Genomic DNA, 20,370 nt, shown 5'->3' with positions numbered 1-20,370 from the left:
TCTTGTACAGCAGTTGGATATTTTTGTTGCCTTTAAGTGTAACAATTATAAATACCCACGTTACTGTGGAATTGAATTTGGGGATGCAGATAGAAATCTCTTACGTATGCAAAACTTTCAGGAAAAAAATTAAGAGCAACTAGTTCCTTCTAGGAAGTTGCCCTTCATATTTTGAGAATGAGAACAGTTCTTGAAATAATATGCACATGTATACATATACATTTTGTTATATAATGTATAATTTAACTTTCGGAACAAGAATCTCTTCCTGAGATTCCTGGCAGGCAACTGTGGATTCTCTTTGAACGGTCCTTTTTGATATCCCATTAGTTGTCAAATCCCTCCTTGGGGGATTTCTTCTGTGCTTCAGAATCCCTCATGTTTTTACCCACTCCGAGTCCTGATCTCTTCTGCTGTAGAGCTTTGCTTGTGCAGCGCTCAGTTAGGGAGCACCTTCCAGGAGGACTGGAAACGGAGCCACTTCTTGTGTGTCTGCCTCCTCAGCTTCAGATGGAGCTGTATCGTAATGCTTTTCTCTTGACACCCCCAGGGTCTGTCATACACACACGTGCATGCATGGAGCCCAGAGGGTCCTCCCATTGCCTTTTAAAGCTGCTCCCGCTGGAGTCACTTTTCACAGAAACAGCACCTGACTGTTGCTTCTTGCATCTTCCTTTTCTTCTAGGGAGAAAGATGTTTACATTGGATATTTGCCTCTGGCCCACGTCTTAGAATTAAGTGCTGAGCTTGTCTGTCTCTCCCATGGATGCCGCATTGGCTACTCTTCACCACAGACTTTAGCAGATCAGGTAAAGGAATTTCTGTGATTTGAGATACTGCTGCTGCTGCTGCTAAGTCGCTTCAGTCATGTCCAACTCTGTGCGACCCCATAGACGGCAGCCCACCAGGCTCCCCCGCCCCTGGGATTCTCCAGGCAAGAACACTGGAGTGGGTTGCCATTTCCTTCTCCAATGCATGAAAGTGAAAAGTGAAAGTGAAGTCGCTTGGTCGTGTCTGACTCTTAGCGACCCCATGGACTGCAGCCTACCAGGCTCCTCCATCCATGGGATTTTCCAGGCAAGAGTACTGGAGTGGGTTGCCATTGCCTTCTCCTTGAGATACTAAGAAACCATAATGATCTTTAACACAATTTTCGTTCAGTATGACAGTATACTATAAGGATAACAGTTAATCATTTCAAAAGAACTTGCCTTTTAAGGTCTATTTAGAATATGAGTGGATTAAAATGGGCTTCCCTTGTGGCTCAGCTGGTAAAGAATCTGCCTGCAATGTGGGAGACCTGGGTTCGATCCCTGAGTTAGGAAGATTCCCTGGAGAAGGAAAAGGCTACCCACTCCACTATTCTGGCCTGGAGAATTCCACGGACTGTATAGTCCACGGGGTCACAAAGAGTTGGACCCGACTGAGCGACTTTTCATGTCACATCACAGATTAAAATTACAGAATTTTGAAATATATTTTTTAAGTGTTTCATTGAATTTTTAAAATAATGATCACTTTATATAAACCTGTTTTCTCTTTGTAGTCTTCAAAAATAAAAAAAGGAAGCAAAGGAGATACATCCATGTTGAAACCAACACTGATGGCAGCTGTCCCGGTAAGAATTGACCATTAATCAATATTGAGTGCTAAAAAAAAAAGCATCTCCAGAATGTAACTGCTAGTGGAAAAGACATTGTTGACAAGGTAGTTTATGTAGGATTTACTCCTTATTTGTTACCTATGTTATCTTGAGCTCTGAAGTATTTATTCGGTCATGTTTTATCTTTTTCATCTTGTTTATTAAGCAGTCAACTTAATAGTAGTTTCAGCTTCCATATGATATTATCAATTCCTTTCCTTAAAGAGCTGCTTGCTCAAATCAGTTTTGTGATATCTGTTTGCTGTTAGTAGAGACCTGAAGCCCAGCAGGAGATAGGAGGAAAGGTTGGAGATCATCTCCTCCTAAGCAAATCACACCTCCTGAGTCCCTTAGGGAGAGTCTGGCCTAGACACCAGAAAAAAGTGACAGAGAAGTTGGTGCCACTTTGAATTGTCCGAGAATCTCTGTGATGGCTCAGATGGTAAAGTCTGCCTGCCATGTGGGAGACCTGGATTCCATCCCTGGGTTGGGAAGATCCCCTAGAGAAGGAAATGGCAACCCACTCCAGTATTCTTGCTTGGAAAATCCCATGGACGGAGGAGCCTGGCAGGCTGCAGCCATGAGGTTGCAAAGAGTTGGGCACAACTGGATGACTGACAGAGAAGCACTATGCATCTTAATTTCGTGTCAGGCATAGGGAGGGGCCTGGGAATAAGACCAATAGAAATGGGGCGATAGTGATTCTCTGTGCCCCTAATGTACATTTTACATTAGACTTTCTGATTTTGTTTGAATTTTAACTGGATACCAAATGTTTCGGATGGCTCAGCTGGTAAAGAATCTGCCTGCCAGTGCAAGAGACGCAAGAGACACTGGTTTTATCCCTGTGTTAGAAAGATCCCCTGGAGAGGAAAATGGCAGCCCACTCCAGTATTCTTGCCTGGAGAATTCCATGGACAGAGGAGCCTGGCAGGCTGCAGTCCAAAGGGTTGCAAAGGGAGGACACGACTGAACTGCTGCACACACCAAATGTTCACATAATAATGTTCACATTATTATGTAGTTTTTCTAAAGGCAAATATAAATGATCAGTAGTTTTGAAGTTTCAGTAGGTATGTAGTTTCCTTAATAATATCTTTCTTTAAATTTTTGATTCATATGAATATTAAATATAGTATAAAATTGTGGAGAGAAACTATTTCAAGTCAGTAAAGTGTATGTCATAGTAATAGCAGTAGCAAGCAAAATACAGTTCAGGCAAGGAAATTTTTTCCTGGGTGCAGCATTAAAAATCAAAACCAGCAAGCAAAATAACCCCATGGTTTTTGTGAGCCAAGAATGTAGTACTTCATATCTTCATAAGATAAAATTAGGAGAATTTAAAAAGTCATTTCATATAGATGTTCATTTATTTAGTGAGTTTAGTTTTTAGCTCAGAATAAGTAAGATAACCTGGAGAAGGAAATGGCAACCCACTCCAGTATTCTTGCCTGGAGAGTCCCATGGACAGAGGAGCCTGGCAGGCTGTAGTCCACGGGGTTGCAAAGAGCTGGACATAGCTGAGTACACACACAAGTAAGATAAATAAACAAAGCAGTGTAAAGAATCAGTGGTGGCATATTACTGCCCTAAGGTTTTTAATATTTCCCCTTTCTTTACTACTGCTAAACATCTATTAAAAATTGCTTTTACTGAAATCTCATTTTTAAACAAAGTGTGGCTCTATTTTAAAAGTTTATTATTGACAGAATGTCTCTTTTAAAATGTCTCTCTTAATGGAAATAGTAATCTGATGTTAAGCTTTTAAATAAGGTAGCTGAGAGCATTATTGACTATATTAAGTCATTTGTATATTTTTAGGAAATCATGGATCGAATCTACAAAAATGTCATGAATAAAGTGAATGAAATGAGCAGTTTTCAACGCAATCTGTTTATTCTGGCCTATAATTACAAAATGGAACAGATTTCAAAAGGGCACAGTACTCCGCTGTGTGATAGGTGTGTAAAAGGCTCTTCCTCCGTCATTTTTGATCATTTGTTCACATTAATTATCTTAAGGGTCTCTAAAAATTCCATCTCGCATAAGAATATGAGCAGTTATTTGAAAAATATCACCAAAAATTTTATTGTGCTAATAGTGTGTTTATATCTTTGGTGGCCACTTACATGATTTTAATTATTTTGAGAAGTAGTTTCTCTTTGCTTTTAAATTTATTTTGATAGGAATAGAAAATGGCAACCAGGTATTAAACGTTTTGTGACCTATTCCACCCCTCCCCCCATGGCACTAATAGGATAAGTATATTTAACTGTAAAGTAGTTGAGAAATTAGAAAATAACAGTATGATGACATTCAAATTACTTTTTATGGGGATATTAATAGTTTTCAAATGTGTCACATTTAAAGCTTTATAATTTTTTCCTGCCTTTTACTAATCTCTCCAGTGAGATACATAACTGCTTTGTAAACCTATTTTATATATATTTATATATATACATATATGTATTTATGTAATACATATGTATTTATACACACATATAATATATGTGCACATATATATACATATATGTATATATAATACATACGTATTTATACACACACATAATATATATATGTGCACATATGTTTATGTGCATATATATATGTATTTATATATACACAGATATGTATTTGTATACTTTCCTGTAGCTCAGATGGTAAAGAATCTTCCTGCAATGCAGGAGACCTGGGTTCAATTCCTAGGTCAGGAAGATCCTCTGGAGAAGGGAATGGCAATCCACTCCAGTATTCTTGCCTGGAAAATCCCATGGACAGAGGAACCTGGCAGGCCACAGTTCATGGGGTTGCAAAGAGTCAGACACGACTAAGTGACTATCACTACTATATATACACACATATATATTTATATATACACATATATATTAGATATATTTATATACACACATATTTTAAATGGTTGCCTTTTGATCTTTGCCTTTTTCAAAGTTATTAAAATACAGACAAAACCCTTCCCCTCTTTTCATCAAGGTAGTAAGCGGTCTCTTTATTTAGTGTATTTTCAGAAGCATTTCAATTAGATATTAGAGTTGTTTCCTTTTTAAATTTACCGGATACTTTGAATTAGTGAAATTCTAAAGAGCTAAATTGCTATTTACAGATATGTATACATTTCTAATGAAATAAGCTAAAGCAAAAAAATAATTTGCTTTTAATAATAAACTTCATGAAGATACAGTCAAGTTATTCAGTATTAATATGTATTATATAATGATATAAAACTAATTATTCTGGCCATAAGCAAAGGATTTCCGTTACTATACAAAATTAAACCTGGCAATTTTGAATTCTAATATTTCTTGCAGTTCTTAAGAGAAAATCACATTTTCTTGGTCAAGTAAACTTGGTTGGATAGACATTTAGATTTAAATAGTGCGTCAAGAGAATTCTTAAATTGGCTTTGTGACTTTGGATAAATCACTTGGTCTCAACGTCTCACAGGCACACCTCATTGTGTTGCGCCTTGCTTTATTGTATTTCACAAGTAACTGTGATTTTCTTTTTAAACAAATGGAAGGTTTGTGGCGACCCTCTATTGTCAGGTGGTTAGCATTTGCCAAGAATAAAGTATTTCTTAATTAAGGTATGCATTGCTGTTTACACATACTGCTGTTGCACAGTTAATAAACCACAGTATAGTATAAACATAATTTTTGTATGTACCAAGATACCAAAAATTGAAGTGACTTGCTTTATTGTGATTGTCTCTCTATTGCTATGGTCTGGAACCAAACCCTAAATTATCTTCGAGGTGTTCCTATATATCAAAATTGGGAGATTAGTCTAAATGATTTGGAAAATCCCATTCAGCTTTAAAATTCTGTGATTGGATTTTTTTTTTTAGCTTTATTTTCCGGAAAGTTCGAGGCTTGCTAGGTGGAAATACTCGACTTCTGTTGTGTGGAGGTGCTCCACTTTCTGCAACCACACAGCGATTCATGAACATCTGTTTTTGCTGTCCTGTTGGTCAGGGGTATGGACTCACTGAATCTTGTGGGGCTGGAACAATTACAGAAGGTTAGTGTTGTCTGAAGAGTGGTGCCTATAACTCCTGGCCCTTTTGGTATGGGTTGTTGTTTGCAAATATATAGAAAATCAGTTAAAATATTTGTGTAAATCCCAAGTACTGTGATTGTTGAAATCAGTTTTCAGAATGTATTAGGTATGTCTGAATGTCACTAGTTCATGTAGAGGAGTTTTTCATGTTAAACTTATGATAGGTAGTATTAAAAACTACTTGCATTTAATGGCAGCAGCAGCATTCTAGAAAAGAAGGTTAAATAACAAGCATTAGCTGTATTGTATGCATATATGATCTTATATCAGTTATTAAATTTCTTTTTATGTAGAAAAATTAGTGTGTTTGTTTAGGTTTATAAAAGGGTCAAATTCAGAAATGTTTATTGAGGTGAGTGGTCTGTGTTAAAATAAGTGCAATGAAAAACTAGAGAATCTCATTTTAGTCTGGAGAATCTAATTCCCAGAGTTTATCATGGTGACGAGTTTAGGTGACTGGTCCATCACCCAGGTGGTTCCCAGGTGACTCTCTAGTGCCCCATGTGCTCTTTTATAGAGGAAAGTTACTTTGTTCTCAAGTCCAAGAAAAAATTATGCTTCTCCTTTGTTTTCTCTAGATATTTGTAGACACTAAACCTTATTCATGTTCCTTTCTTTGCCCTAAGTGATTTTGTGTACCATTCTTATGCCAGGTTTATCCTGCACTACTTCCATGTTTTCCAGTTTTCTGTTATGTCCTCTATCATTTTCATATTTTTGGAAGCTGCTTGTAAGTCTTGGTTTGCAGAAAACACACAAGCATTCTTAAAAACATGCACGTTCAATTCCCAAGGAGCTGTAATTTCTTTGATTTTTAAGGTTTCCATTGGTTGTGCGATTAAGCAGTGATGGTTTATGTTGTAAATAAATCTGTAAAGTATCATGTATCAAACTTTTATTTCTGATATTTGAATGGTCCTTGAAAAGGAAACCTAATGCAGTAGTAATTCATAATAGTGGTGAAGTCTTGCCCCAGATCTTTGAAAGTGAACAGTCTGAACCTCCAGCCTGGCCTCTGAACTCTTACTGTATGAGTTTAAATAGGGTATGGTAGCGTAAGCTGAGGTGAGGGGAGCTTCAGAGGTCTCACTTTGAAGACTGGAGAGGTTATTTGTCCTGCAAAGCTGTGTTAAGTCGAGTAAGAAAGTGGAATAGCTGTAAACCATTGTACTCTTTCATCCTTAAAAACAGGGAAGGCAGAGTCATGAACCAAGCAGCTACTTAGTGGGTGTACGAAAATGTGATGGTATGGAATCTGGGAAAACTGGAGCAGGCCTGTCCTGTCTGTTAGGGGCTATAGTTGTTGCTGTGCTGGAAATGTGGACCCATGGCTCTTGGAGATTCTGTACTCTTCTGTAAAGTGTCTTGTTTATAACCACTTAAGATTAAAGAAACAAAACACCTCAGTGTGGGCTACACAGCCTGGTTCACCAGTGTGCTACTTCTGCTTGTAAAGGTTCTCTGGGGATATCTAAGCTTTGGGATAAATCTTTGTAATTAAAAAAAAAATGAAGCAGTTTATTAACTACCATAATCAAATACTTTTTTTCATTTACGTCATAGTGTGGGACTACAATACTGGCAGAGTGGGAGCACCATTAGTTTGCTGTGAAATCAAATTAAAGAACTGGGAGGAAGGTAATAACCTGTTTTAGCCCAGAGCATTAATTTGTATAGTATTAGAATTGTACTTCATTTTCTTCCTTATTTTAGAATATAAAATCACCCATAAGTGCTTACTTTTGTCTTTTGTAAATAGAAATATTTTTATCTAGAGCTGTGAGTGAATTTATTATGCTTGTTTCAGAGATGATTTTGAAGAATTGGTTTTTTTTTGCTTGTTTTATTACATAAATGCAAGTAAGAATTATGGGGAAAATTTGAAGATGTATTAAATGAATAATGCCCATAAATTGCAAATGATCATATTTTATAGAAACAAAATCGCAAAATTCATTCTGTGAAACGGAAGATTTTTACCTATTCTTTTCTTTTTTCTTTCTCTTCTTTGACGGCTTCAACCCAAAATTATCAGAAGGAAATTTTTACTATAATTACGTAAAATTGTCTTGCTCATTCTGTTTAAATACTAGTCATTTTTAAAATATTTGATCCTATTAACATGTGCATATTATTTCTGGTTTGTTTGGATACACTTTTCTTTTATACAAAGAGATTCTAAGCCTTGGGTGTCACTTTTCAGCTGTCTTTTAGCAAAACTAGTGAAAATGTTTCATAAGCTTGGAACTATTCTGAAGTTATCTGTAAGGAATAAATCCTCTAAATGTATGCTAGTTTGACTTTATACTGAGATTGATTCTCAAAATGCACAATTTAGCACTTTTATCAGTTAATTAGTATGATATTTAAGCATCTCTACAGAATCCTTAAAGGAACTGACCTGCATAGTACATATGTAACTGTTTTATACACTAGATGTTGGGTTTTTGCGTTTATTTTTTTTCTCGGAATAGTAGTTTGAAAGCAGAAGTGCTTATGGTTAAGTAACTGAAAATTTGTAGCTAGATTTAATGATGAATTTTGTTCATAGTGTCTGCCTTACTTTGAGAAACCCTAATTGGATCAAAATCAGATGTCCCTATTTGGAAACTAGCAGTTTCAAATATTCACCTGATGTGTGAGGGATAAAACTATTCAATTAACTCTAAATTATTCTGTTTATTAGGTGGATACTTTAATACCGATAAACCACATCCCAGGGGTGAGATTCTTATTGGTGGCCAAAATGTGACAATGGGGTACTACAAAAATGAAGCGAAAACAAAAGCTGATTTTTTTGAAGATGAAAATGGACAGAGGTGGCTCTGTACTGGAGACATTGGGGAGTTTGACCCTGATGGTTGTTTGAAGATCATTGGTGAGCCAGCTGATACTGTTTCTCTTTAAGTAGATGTTCCTGTAGTGTCTTTTCAAAAAAGAGATTGTATATTTAGAGAAGTTGTTTAATAGTGTAAGAATTCATCTTTCTGTAATGTTGGTATGGTCTCTGTATCAGCCCTGGAGTGTAAAAATGCACAAGAGGGACTGTATGGAATTTATAAGGCTTGACATGTTATGAGGCCTTAAGGTCTGTTCAGAAGTGGTATTTTTAATTACTACTAGATAACCCTTAAAGAGTCGAATTCTTAGTAGGGAGTATTCATTTTTGTGTGCTGTGCTTAGTTGCTCAGTCATGTCCAACCCTTTGCGACCCCATGGACTGTAGCCCACTGGGCTCCTCTGTCCATGGGGATTCTCCAGGCAAGAATACTGGAGTGGGTTGCCATGCCCTCCTCTGGGGGATCTTCTCAACTTAGGAATCAAACTGGGGTCTCCTGCATTGCAGGCGGATTCTTTACCAGCTGAGCTACCTGGGAAGCCATCATTTTTGTGTATGTAGAGGTTATTGGGCAAGACTCTTGCCTGTCTGAAGCATTTCCTTCCCTTGCCATTGAGAGCTAAGGAATGCCTGGCAGCTCAGTACCAGGACTGACAGGTGAAAAATACATTCTCCTGCTTCTCCTCTTGGGTTTTTTGTTTCAGTTAATGGCACTTCTATCCCAGTCATGCCATCTAGACACTGGCAGGAGATGACAGCCTCTGCAGCCAGCTCCCATATAGTTAATCCATATTCCATTACTTTACCTTATAAAATATGCCTCAAGATCGTTCTGTCCATCTCTCCCTGTTTCTGTAATTGTAGGTCAGGTCTGCACCTTTTGCCACCCTGTTGCAAGAAATTCCTTCTGTTGTAGTGCCTACCTCTGCTGAATGCACCCTCTCGTGGCCACCACGTGATTACTGAACCCCTATCTCCCTGACTGCTTTCCTGCTGGAAACTTTTGAGTGGCTCCCAGAGGCTCAGTTGAGGGTGGCCCCGCTCACCCATCTGCCCCCATCTCTTTTGTGCTGCAGTAATGCAAACTGGCACAGCTCTGTTCTTTGCCAGTGCCATTCCACTTGGCTGCTGCTCAGTCTTCTCTGAAGACTCAGTTCAGGCCTCACTTGCAGGAATTCTTCCAAAATCAGCAAGTTGGAGAGTCTGAACACTTAGCACTACCATGTTGTACTGAAGTAATATGGTTTTTCATCCTGCTTCTCTTCAGATAGACTGTGAGCTTTCACAGGGCACTTGAGTATATATTCTTGACCTTTCTGGCATTAATGTGTCCCGTGGACGTAATCTGTCGAGCAGAATGTACCCGAAGCCCTGAGGATGGGGTCCCTTAAGAAGCTAAGTTTTTTAAAAAAATGTATTCAGTGGTACAGAAATAAGGGCCTCATTTTATTATGTGTTTTAAATTTCAGCATAACTCTTATAAGGAACTTAACTGATTGCAAATTATGTAGGGGATGGCCAGTATTTGTGGGGAATAGCCAGTATTTGTATGTATTAAAGGTGTGTTGATACTATCCTCCAATGTGCCCTGCTCCTGGCCCTGTTTTTGCACAGATCGTAAGAAGGACCTTGTAAAACTACAGGCAGGAGAATATGTTTCTCTTGGGAAGGTGGAGGCTGCTTTGAAGAATCTCCCACTAATAGATAACATTTGTGCATATGCAAACAGGTAAGAGCATAGAATTTATGCTGCTTAAAACATTTGGTAATGCTGTCGGCCCTTCCTTTCTCTGCTGGCCTTCTCTGTAAAATTATACTAAGACCTCTTCCTTCTCATGGGTTTTCCTCTTCTCATTACAGTCACTGGCTGATTCTTGCCTTGTGATGCTCCTCTCCATATTGTCCTCTGTCTGATTTCTGTTTTACATCTTGGTGCAGAATCCCATGTGATTGGAAGGTGAAGAAAATAAACCCTCCTTCCCCCTGCTTTGGTTCTCTGAGCTACTTGTCCTTCTACACGAGGAGGCTTCCCGCAACCAGTCTAGAGGAGAGCTGAGTAAAGAAGGAAATTGGTCGGCTAACAGTGCTCTGCTCAGTTCTTACTACCACTTCTCTATTCGAGCCTGCCTGGGGCCCCAGGAACCCCAAAGGAGGGCTTCCTTCCCCCCTTAAGCTAGGTTAAGCTGTGGCTTAACACATAGCGTCTCTTGCCCATGATGATTCAGAGGCAGCTGGGAAGGAGAGTTTAAAGTTAATCCCAGGAATGCACTCTTGGGAAATGTGTTGGAATTTCAGATTGACACACTGTTCACATTTTTCCGTAACACTACTGTGTGTGGCAATCATTCCCCAGTGGTAGTGATTGGGTGTTTTGTGGCCAGTCTAGAAGACTTACTGCTGCAGTTAACATAATACTTACTGTGAAAAAATAAAATCTGGTATTAGAAGAACCAATTTAGAAATAGAGTTTGAGGTACAGCCCACTTTAGAGATTTACCATATCGATTTATAAATGATTCTGCCCTCTGTTAGTCATGAAGTGTTTTCTTTAGTGATGCTAACAGTTCTGGATTTTCTGGTGTGATACTAACCAGGACTGTCTTTCTTCTGATGATGCTGTCGTTTCTTCAGGTGACTGCTTTCTGTGGGCGTGCTTAGAGTTCCTCTAGAATACAAATTCTCATGATAAAAGAATATATAATCACATTAGTTTGACTTGTTGCCAGATTTTCTTAAAAACAGCTTCTTACTTTCATTAGCTTTTATTTTCGTTTATAGTCTATTGATGTGAATTACTGACTTTTTAAAGCTAAATTTTCTAATTTCTTTTAAAAGCATGATTCATAATAGTTATTATATACATAGTTGAAATTCATCATGAAATGTCAGATTAAGGTTTATTTAGCAATGAATTCTGCCAAAGCATCAGAACGTGTTATGAATCAGACAGTAAAAGTGGCTGTTGCATGAAGTAAGTGTGGCAAATATTATGTATGTTCTTTAAAATGGTAGAGAGTTGGCTTCTAAACTTGAGTGTAATCAGTAACCACAGTTAACATGGTGTGCCATTTAGTGCCCTAACCAAGTTGTCCCTTATGTATTTCAGTTATCATTCTTATGTCATCGGATTTGTTGTGCCAAATCAAAAGGAACTAACAGAACTAGCACGAAGGAAAGGACTTCATGGGACTTGGGAGGAGCTGTGTAACAGCTGTGAAATGGAGAATGAGGTACTGAAAGTGCTTTCTGAAGCTGCTATTTCAGGTGAGTGAGAGTGGTAACTGGTTCTGGGACTGAGATGGGGAGAGAATACTTTAACTTGTTTGTTCTGTTTTTGTTACAAGGACTTAGGTTACATTTCCTGCTCAGAAACCAATCATATTTTCCTACCATTAGTTTGGAGAACATGCTTGTCACCCCCATCCATTCAAGCTCCTCTGGGGACACACAAGGCCACCACGCCCACCACTGATGTACACGTATCAGAACGTTCTCTTCTCACAGTTTCTGTTTTCCGGTTTGGCCCTTTCTCCACTCTGCTCTGCTGTTTCCAAGGCCCTGCTGGGCTTCCCAGACACCCCAGCCCACAGTGAACCGTCCAAGACTCTTTCTACACTGCTATCATGTGTCCTCTACCCCTTTTGTATGTGTATGTGTGTTTTGTGGAGTGGGCACAGAGAGATGTAGTTTGATATTCTTGGTTTAATAAAAACAGCTCTACTGTCTGAGTCATCAGCGTTAAGTGAAATATAAGTGTGCATTTTTATTCTCCTTAGATATGTCATTCAAGATAATGAAAAATGTAGATCTCATTTAATCAGATGAAGTTATTCTGACCCTGTATTTCAGGAGTAATTATGTTTTTTAGCATGTCAGCCTGAATATAGTTTCCAGCTTTTCTAGGTAACTCAAAATCCTTGCACTGATGCTGAATTAAGTTAGAAACCTATATTGTTTCTCCGTAAGGTAGAATACTGAAACAATTAAGCATAATTTAAAGTTTATATACTTAATATATATTTTTAAAAAATAAATTTTGTAAACAGACATATAATTTACACACCAAACATCTCAACCATTTAGTATACAATAGTTTTTAGTATGTTGGCAGAATTGTACACATTGCCATATCAGTTTCAGATTGTTATCACCTCATTGTCTTTGTCATCACCTCAAAAAAGAAATATTGTGTCCATCAGCAGGCACTTCTCATCATACCTCAGACCTCTTAGTCCTTGGGAGCCACTGATCTTTCTGTTTCTGTAGATTTGCCTGTTCTAGAGATTTTGTAAAAGTCGAACCATATTGTATATGGGTTTTTGTGACTGGTTTCTTTCACTTAGCATGAAATGTTCATCTCTATATTTTTGTTGTAGTGTGTATCAACACTTCATTTCCTTTTACTGGCCAAAGTATTGGAACTTCAACTTTAGCATAGTCTTTCCTATGAATACTCAGGGTTGATTTCTTTTAGGATTGACTGGTTTGATTTCCTTGCTGTCCAAGGGACTCTCAAGTTTCTCCAGCACCACAATTCAAAGGCGTCACTTCTTTGGCATTCCCCCTTCTTTGTGGTCTCTCTCACATCTGTACATGACTACTGATAAAACCATAGCTTTGACTACACATGGACCTTTGTCAGCAAAGAGGTGTCTCTGCTTTTTAATATACTATCTAGGTCTGTCATAGCTTTCCATCCAAAGGGTAAGCGTCTTTTAATTTCATGGCTACAGTCACCATCTGCAGTGATTTTGGAGCCCAAGAAAATAAAATCTGTCACTATATGGGTCTTTATATATTTTAGATGCAAATCCATTATCAGATATGTGATTTGTAAGTATTTTCTACCATTGTTTGGGTTGTGTTTTTACTTTCTTGATGGTATCCTTTGAAGTACAACAATTTTAATTTTTATAAGAAACAATTTCCTTTTTTTCCTTTGGTTGCTTGTACTTCACATTTGAGAAGCCGTTGCCTAATCTAAGTTACAAGTAAATATTTTATTTTCTTCTAAGAGTTTTGTAGCTTTTGTCCTTATATTTGGGTCCTTAATCCATTTTGAGTTAATCCATTTTTATATATGATGTGAAGAAGGGATCCAACTTCATTTTTAAGCCAAGTCTATATTCAATTCACACCAGAGAACAGAATCAGTAGGTTAAATATATTTAACTATAGAAACTTTTCAGGTAGGGAATTAGTTTGCCTTTTCACTGGGGGCTGGCTGGACAGACTGGCAATCTGTAGGACAGACTGTTGAAAAAGTGGACTGGAGCTCTTAGGCAGGGGTCAAAGCCCCTGTCCATAGGCAGAATTGCTTCTTTTTTGAGGGGGCCTCAGCTCAGCTCTCAAGGTCTTTGAACTGACTTAGCCATATCTATAAAACCACTTTCAAATTGAATAACTGGGAACTCCAGCCTAGTCCAGATGAGGCATAAAACCACCACAGTCCTCCTGTTGTCAGCTTGGCACCCACATACATTTCCTTAAACCATAGTTTAAGTTCCAAGTAAAGACAGTAACAAAGTCAGACTGTCACCTAACATTAAACAGTTATCTTGTGTGCAACTGAAAATACATGAACCTTTTCTCCAGAAGTGTTTGCACACCCCTGAGTGATTTTTTAACTCTGCTACTTTGATATCCTGTAACTTAAATACTGTGATATAAAGTTAACTTATTAATATATTATGACAAGAGAATGAGGGGAAGAAAACAAAAGTATTTGCTTACCATATATACAAACATATTCACAACAAAATAAGGAAGAAATACTCATAGTTTTTATTAGAGTCCCCATTTCCCCAACTGGTCATGTGATTGTTGCTCTGTTCATTTTTCTAAAACCTGGTGTAGATGATATCGCTGTTGCTAGCATCGTTTTGAGTCCAATCATGAGTGCAGTGCTGAGTGTTTATAGCTGAGCGTGGGCTTCCAGGGCCTGCGTGCGAGTCTCCACGCCTCTCAGTGCTGTCAAACTCGTGTCCTTTAATGCTTGGTCCCTACTGTACTGCTTTTTCTCATGGTGGCTTTTCCAGTTAGAAACCACTCCTGAAATACTTGTAATCTTTGAAGAATAAAACTTTATTATTTGAGTTAATATATCGTTTTTCTTCCTAAGGCATCTATATCTTGAATTCAATTCTTTTAAAATGTATGTATTATTATGGCTAAGTGTTTACCCCTTTCCCAATAGTATACCAGTTGAGAGCAGAAACTATTCATTTTTATTCATTTTTGTATTTTAAAACAATGTTTACTAAAGCATTTTACACAATAATTTTTGCTGGTAAATATTTGTGAAACAAGTGCTGGAAAAGTAAATCAGCCTTAATAAGGAAACGTGCTTCTTCAGATCTCATTCCCCCACCACCCCCTATCCTTCCCCTCTTGTGGATCTCCTTGATATCGAGCGGTGTGTGAGAAACACAGTAGGGAGCACACAGTTTTCCTCAGAGCTCACGGCGACTGTCCTGGCTCAGTCACTAGATTTCTGTTTTAACTTTATTATTTCTTAGTTGTTAAAGTGATTTTTAGAAAATTATTTTATTTTTGGCTGTGCTGGGTCTTTGTTGCTGTGTGGGCTTTTTCTCTGGTTGCAGAGAGCTGGGGCTCCTCTCATTCCGGCACGTGAGCTTCTCATCTTGCCATGGCTTCTCCTGTTGCGGAGCACGGGCTCCAGGGCGCTCAGGTTTCAGTCGTCGCAGCTCCCGGGCTCGAGAGCACTGGCCCAGTAGTTGAGGCGCATGGGCATGGTTGCTCTGAGGCATGTGAAATCTTCCTAGATCAGAAATTGAACCTGTGTCTCTTGCATTGGCAGGTGGATTCTTTACCACTGAGCCACCAGGGAAGCCCTCTAAAGTGATTTTTAAAAAATAAATTCAAAGAAAACAAATAGGTATAAGATCAAAAGTGACACTTCCTTTTTTTAATCCTGGATACTAGCCCCTCGAGCATATCGTTTATTTTATCTGTATCCTCATCCTACACATCTAGTTGCATGTAAGTTTATGTAGTGTTCAAACACAAGGCAAAATCATTTTTTTAAACCTAACAATATATGGTAAGTATCTTTATATACCCATACCAATAGATCTAACTTATTTTTAAAGAATGAATTGTGTACATTTTATGCCTATATCATAATTTACCCAACTCATTCTGTTGATGGACATGTAGATTTTCTAAACAGTTTTTTGCTATTATAATTCTTATATATATATATGTTTTGCTTCTAGTATTTCTGAGGGATAAATTGCTTAGAAGTGAGATTTATTAGCTGTAGATTTTACATTTTGATGGTTGTGTGGAGACTGAGGAAGTTAAAATTGTTTGCTAAGAATTTTAATTGTATATTTTTCATGGCTCTGTGTTTACTTTTTAATTTCTTTTTTCCACAACCTCAGCAAGTCTGGAAAAGTTTGAAATTCCAGTAAAAATTCGTTTGAGCCCTGAACCGTGGACCCCTGAAACTGGTCTGGTGACAGATGCCTTCAAGCTGAAACGAAAAGAGCTTAAAACACATTACCAGGCGGACATTGAGCGAATGTATGGAAGAAAATAGTTATTCTCTTTCAGCATCAGTTTGCTGCAGGGAGCTCAGATCAAATAGGAAAATACTTGAAATGCATGTCTCAAACTGTGAGGCAGAGTCCATTCCTCATATTAAACCTAAACTGTTATTTCTCATGACATCACCATTTTTAACTGACAGGATTAGTAAAATATTAAGACAGCAAACTTGTGTCTGTCTCTTCTTTCTTCCCCTCCTCCAGTTTACTTTACCACCTAGGACTGCACTTGTCAGCATGAGGACTTTTATGAATCATATTGGGGAACAGTGATTTTAAAAAACCTCAAGTTTTTAAACATGATTTATATGTTCTGTATAATGTTCAGTTTGTAACTTTTTAAAGTTTGGATGTATAGAGGACTAAATAGGAAATATAAGAATTGGTTATTTGGGGGGCTTTTTTACTTACAGTATTTAAAATGCAAGGGTATGGATGTGAAATTATGTAAATTTCATTCAAATGCTTTTGAATCAAATCATTGTTGAACTAAAGATTTGTTGCTGTGTAATTATTGTCTTGTATGCATTTGAGAGAAATAAATATACCCATACTTATGTTTTAAGAAATTGAGACCTTGTGAATATATGCCTCACAGTGTCTTCTTTATATATTTATTTTTTCTTAGGGAAAAATGAAGTTGGGTTGGTGCTGCATGAAACAATAGCAATAGAGGGTTATGGTTTCATAGTAAAGAAGAAACACAGTGAGGGTATCGCCAGTGGACCATTAATCTCTAGTAGCTGACCATCAAAATATCTAGTCTTCTAGTTAGCTATGGAAACTAGGAAACTATCTAAATTTTTAGAATTGGGAACAATTCTAAAAGGTAAGGTAGAATTTAAAAACAATAAATCAAAGGATGGAATGTTATTCTTTATTTTCACTGACCGCATATATATATATATATACATTGAATTGTCTGTGATTATGCCATATTAATGATGGAAAGCTATTTCTCATTTTACCTTTAGTCGAGCTGTGTAGTGAAACATCTCATATTAAAATAAGGATTATTTTCTTGGATAGTTTGCACTGGGTGTATATGTGTCAGGCACTATAAAGTGTCTGTTGGTGGCTTATTAAAAAATGCACCTTATTTTTTCTACCATAACAGTTCTACACTAGAAAATGAGATACTTTAGAATGCTTCTAATAGTAGCATTCTTACTATGATATATGAGAATTTCACTTTATAATGAGGTGAGTTAATTTGCAGCTTTTTCATGTCATTGTGGAAATTGTTTGATTCTGAAAACATTGTATTATAGTATGTCGTTTCATATGTATCGCTTGCCTATTATTGAGTAATATTGCACCAATTAAGATGTGTTCAGATTAGGATGTAAAAAAATCATAGGTACCCTGTTTTTCATGTCATATTAAGTATCTTTTTGAGTCTCAGTTACTTTAGGCACCAAAAGGCAAAATAAAAACACATATATATGAAGAGAGATGAACATAGATCTGTGTAGGATGTGAGAGCGTTGCGGGCCTGCACCCTGTGGTTTTTGGTCATTTCAAGAACACATCATATTTGGAGATACTGCAATACAATATTTTTGTTTTAAACTTTTCTTGTATTCTTGTATATATTTGTATTGTGTTTTGAATGCTTTTCATGTCATAGTTTAAATTTTCAGTTTGAAAAAACTGCCAAGAAGAAGTAAAAATAGGAAAGATTAAATGGTGTATCTCTAAAATGTTGTGATCTGAAACTTAAAGTCACCTTGGGTGGAGAGAATTTGTTTCTGATGCTTTATCTTTAGAATAATTATTTGCTTTCAAATGTTGTTTGGAAAGTAGAAAAAACGGTTCATTGTTTCAAAGGAGAGATGTCAATATAATTGTGACTTGAAATAGTGGCAGATGAATATGTAGCTTATCACTGATTCAGAATAAAAGTTATTTTTCAGAAACATCTAATATTGCTGGCTTGATCTGTACACAGTCTTATTTTTCTCACTTTTTATGGTTCCTGTCATTCCTAAAATATCAGATACCAGGTGTCAGGTGACACGGAAGAAATGAGATTAAGTAGCATCCCCTTTCCAATTACTTTAATCCAAACCATCTCTGGTGACTTGGAAACTTGTATGTTTTAGTATTATCCTTTCAAGAATAAAAAGTTGGTTGATTTGAAAAAAAAAAAGTGGGAGTGGGCTACGGATGAGATGGCTGGATGGCATCACCGACTCGATGGACGTGAGTTTGAGTGAACTCCGGGAGTTGGTGATGGACAGGGAGGCCTGGCGTGCTGCAATTCATGGAGTCGCAAAGAGTCGGACACGACTGAGTGACTGAACTGAACTGACCCAACAACTATAATTTGAATATAAGAAAAATAAATATTGGTTTAACCAGAAGAACTTGAAGGGAAACTTCCAAGAATTATCTAACAGTCTATTTTCAGATATGTGTATCAATTCTAAACAGAATGTTTTCTAACTGTTGTTTTCTGGAAGTAAGCTATATAGAAAATTGTTGAGTCTCTCCTGAAACAGTCTTACTCGTGTCTAACTCTGCAATCCCATGGACTGTAGCCCGCCAGGCTCCTCTCTCTATGGGATTTTTCAGGCAAGAATACTGGGTAGGTTGCCATTTCCTCCTCCAGAGGATCTTCCCGACCCAGGGGTTGAACCCATGTCTCCTGTGTTACAGGCGGATTCTTTACCTCTTGAGCTATCAGGGAAGCCCAACAATATGGCAGTTTACAATCAGGTAGATGGGTGGCCATCTCTGCTCTGCACCAGCCCCCCACCTCCATCCCTCTTCCCTTCTCCCCAGGTCCCCACTCTCCCTGCTGGTATTTCTCAGCTTAAACTTCATTAGAAAGTTTTATTGACAACAGAACAAAACAAAGTTAGCTACTTTCTAAATGCTACTTGGTTTAAGTAATGGATTTGATGTCCGTGATCTCTAAAGCTTGATGTTTTTTCAGCAATGTTAAATCTGGAATGACTTTGCTTCCAGAATACACAAGGTTTTATAGTTTTCAAAAATTATTCCCTGTGATACAGCTTTGAAGCTTAATAAATCTCTGTGTGGGTTCTTTTGTGATAAGAATTATGTACATCTGTGATGTTTTAGAGGAGATGTACTTTTAAACTGTACATAATGGACCACACTGGAATGTACTGTACACTTTATATACTGAAAATCGGTTGTTCACTGAATTCATTTTCAGTGTTTTCTTGGTTACTGCTCTTTCTGCCTGAAAGAGTGCACATCAAAAAGAAGCAAGATAGCTACTATGTGGTATGGACTATATATTTGTGACTTGACATGAAGTTTGAAGAATAAAGATAGGTAAAAATTTTCTGATACTAAAACTCAATATTTTGTTTTTCCAAAGAAAGAAAAGCTCTCTCCATAAAAGCTAATTGACATTCCTAAAATACTCATTGAAAAAGGCATTAGGGGAATTGTCTTTCTTGGGCGGGCAATCCATTTGAAGGGAGACTTGATTCTAGGAGTTCTGTTCTTGATGTACTTTGCTAGCATCTGTCCTCACTTGCCCTGAGCCCTCTGGGCCCTTGCCCTTCCTGTCCTCCCTTGGGTTTTGACAGCACAAGAGCCATGCTCTGGTGATAAAAGGTTTTCTGCACGTAAGCATTCACATAGCATAAAGTCTTGAGATGATGAAGTTTGGCATTAAAATTTGTGGGGCAAAAGCAGTTCAGTTGCTCAGTCATGTCCAACTCTTTGCAACCCCATAGATTGCAGTATGCCAGGCTTCCCTGTCCATCACCAACTCCTGGAGTTTACTCAAACTCATGTCCATTGAGTCGATGATGCCATCCAACCATCTCATTCTCTCTTGTCCCCTTCTCTCACCTGCAGGCTTTCCCAGCATGGGGGTCTTTTCCAGTGAGTCAGTTCTTTGCGTTAGATGGCCAAAGTATTGGGAGTTTCAGTTTCAGCATCAGTCCTTCCAAACATTCAGGACTGATTTCTTTAGGATTGACTGGTTAGATCTCCTTGCAGTCCAAGGACTCTTCAAAAGCATCAATTCTTTGGTGCTCAGGTTTCTTTATAGTCCAGCTCATCCATACATGACCACAAGAAAAACCATAGCTTTGACTAGACAGAGCTTTGTTGGCAAAGTAATGTCTCTGCTTTTTAATATGCTATCTAGATTGGTCATAGCTTCTTTTCCAAGGAACAAGTGTCTTAATTTCATGGGTGCAGTCACCATCTACAGTGATTTTGGAGCCCCCCAAAATAAAGTCTCTCACTGT

The 20,370-nt window shown here is 37.6% G+C and overlaps 1 protein-coding gene across 1 annotated transcript in view; it reads left to right on the top strand.

Moving 5' to 3' along the window:
• The window catches only part of ACSL3 (acyl-CoA synthetase long chain family member 3), a 75,078-nt gene extending 57,023 nt beyond the window's left edge, over positions 1-18,055 (top strand). The window contains exons 7-15 of the mRNA XM_086366033.1: positions 686-809; positions 1,547-1,618; positions 3,464-3,603; positions 5,508-5,680; positions 7,283-7,357; positions 8,406-8,597; positions 10,173-10,287; positions 11,665-11,822; positions 15,965-18,055. Of these exons, the coding sequence (XP_086222159.1) occupies positions 686-809; positions 1,547-1,618; positions 3,464-3,603; positions 5,508-5,680; positions 7,283-7,357; positions 8,406-8,597; positions 10,173-10,287; positions 11,665-11,822; positions 15,965-16,122 (1,207 nt within the window). The 3' untranslated portion in view covers positions 16,123-18,055. The remainder of the gene's footprint in view (positions 1-685; positions 810-1,546; positions 1,619-3,463; positions 3,604-5,507; positions 5,681-7,282; positions 7,358-8,405; positions 8,598-10,172; positions 10,288-11,664; positions 11,823-15,964) is intronic.
• Positions 18,056-20,370: the final 2,315 nt, after the last annotated feature.

Source organism: Bos grunniens, chromosome 2 (assembly GCF_055505025.1).
Source record: "Bos grunniens cultivar Pamir isolate PY7600 chromosome 2, Bosgru_T2T1.0, whole genome shotgun sequence".
Classification (NCBI taxonomy): Eukaryota; Metazoa; Chordata; class Mammalia; order Artiodactyla; family Bovidae; genus Bos; species Bos grunniens.
The sequence above is the reverse complement of the archived record's forward strand: the minus strand, read 5'-3'. Positions and strand labels throughout refer to the sequence as shown.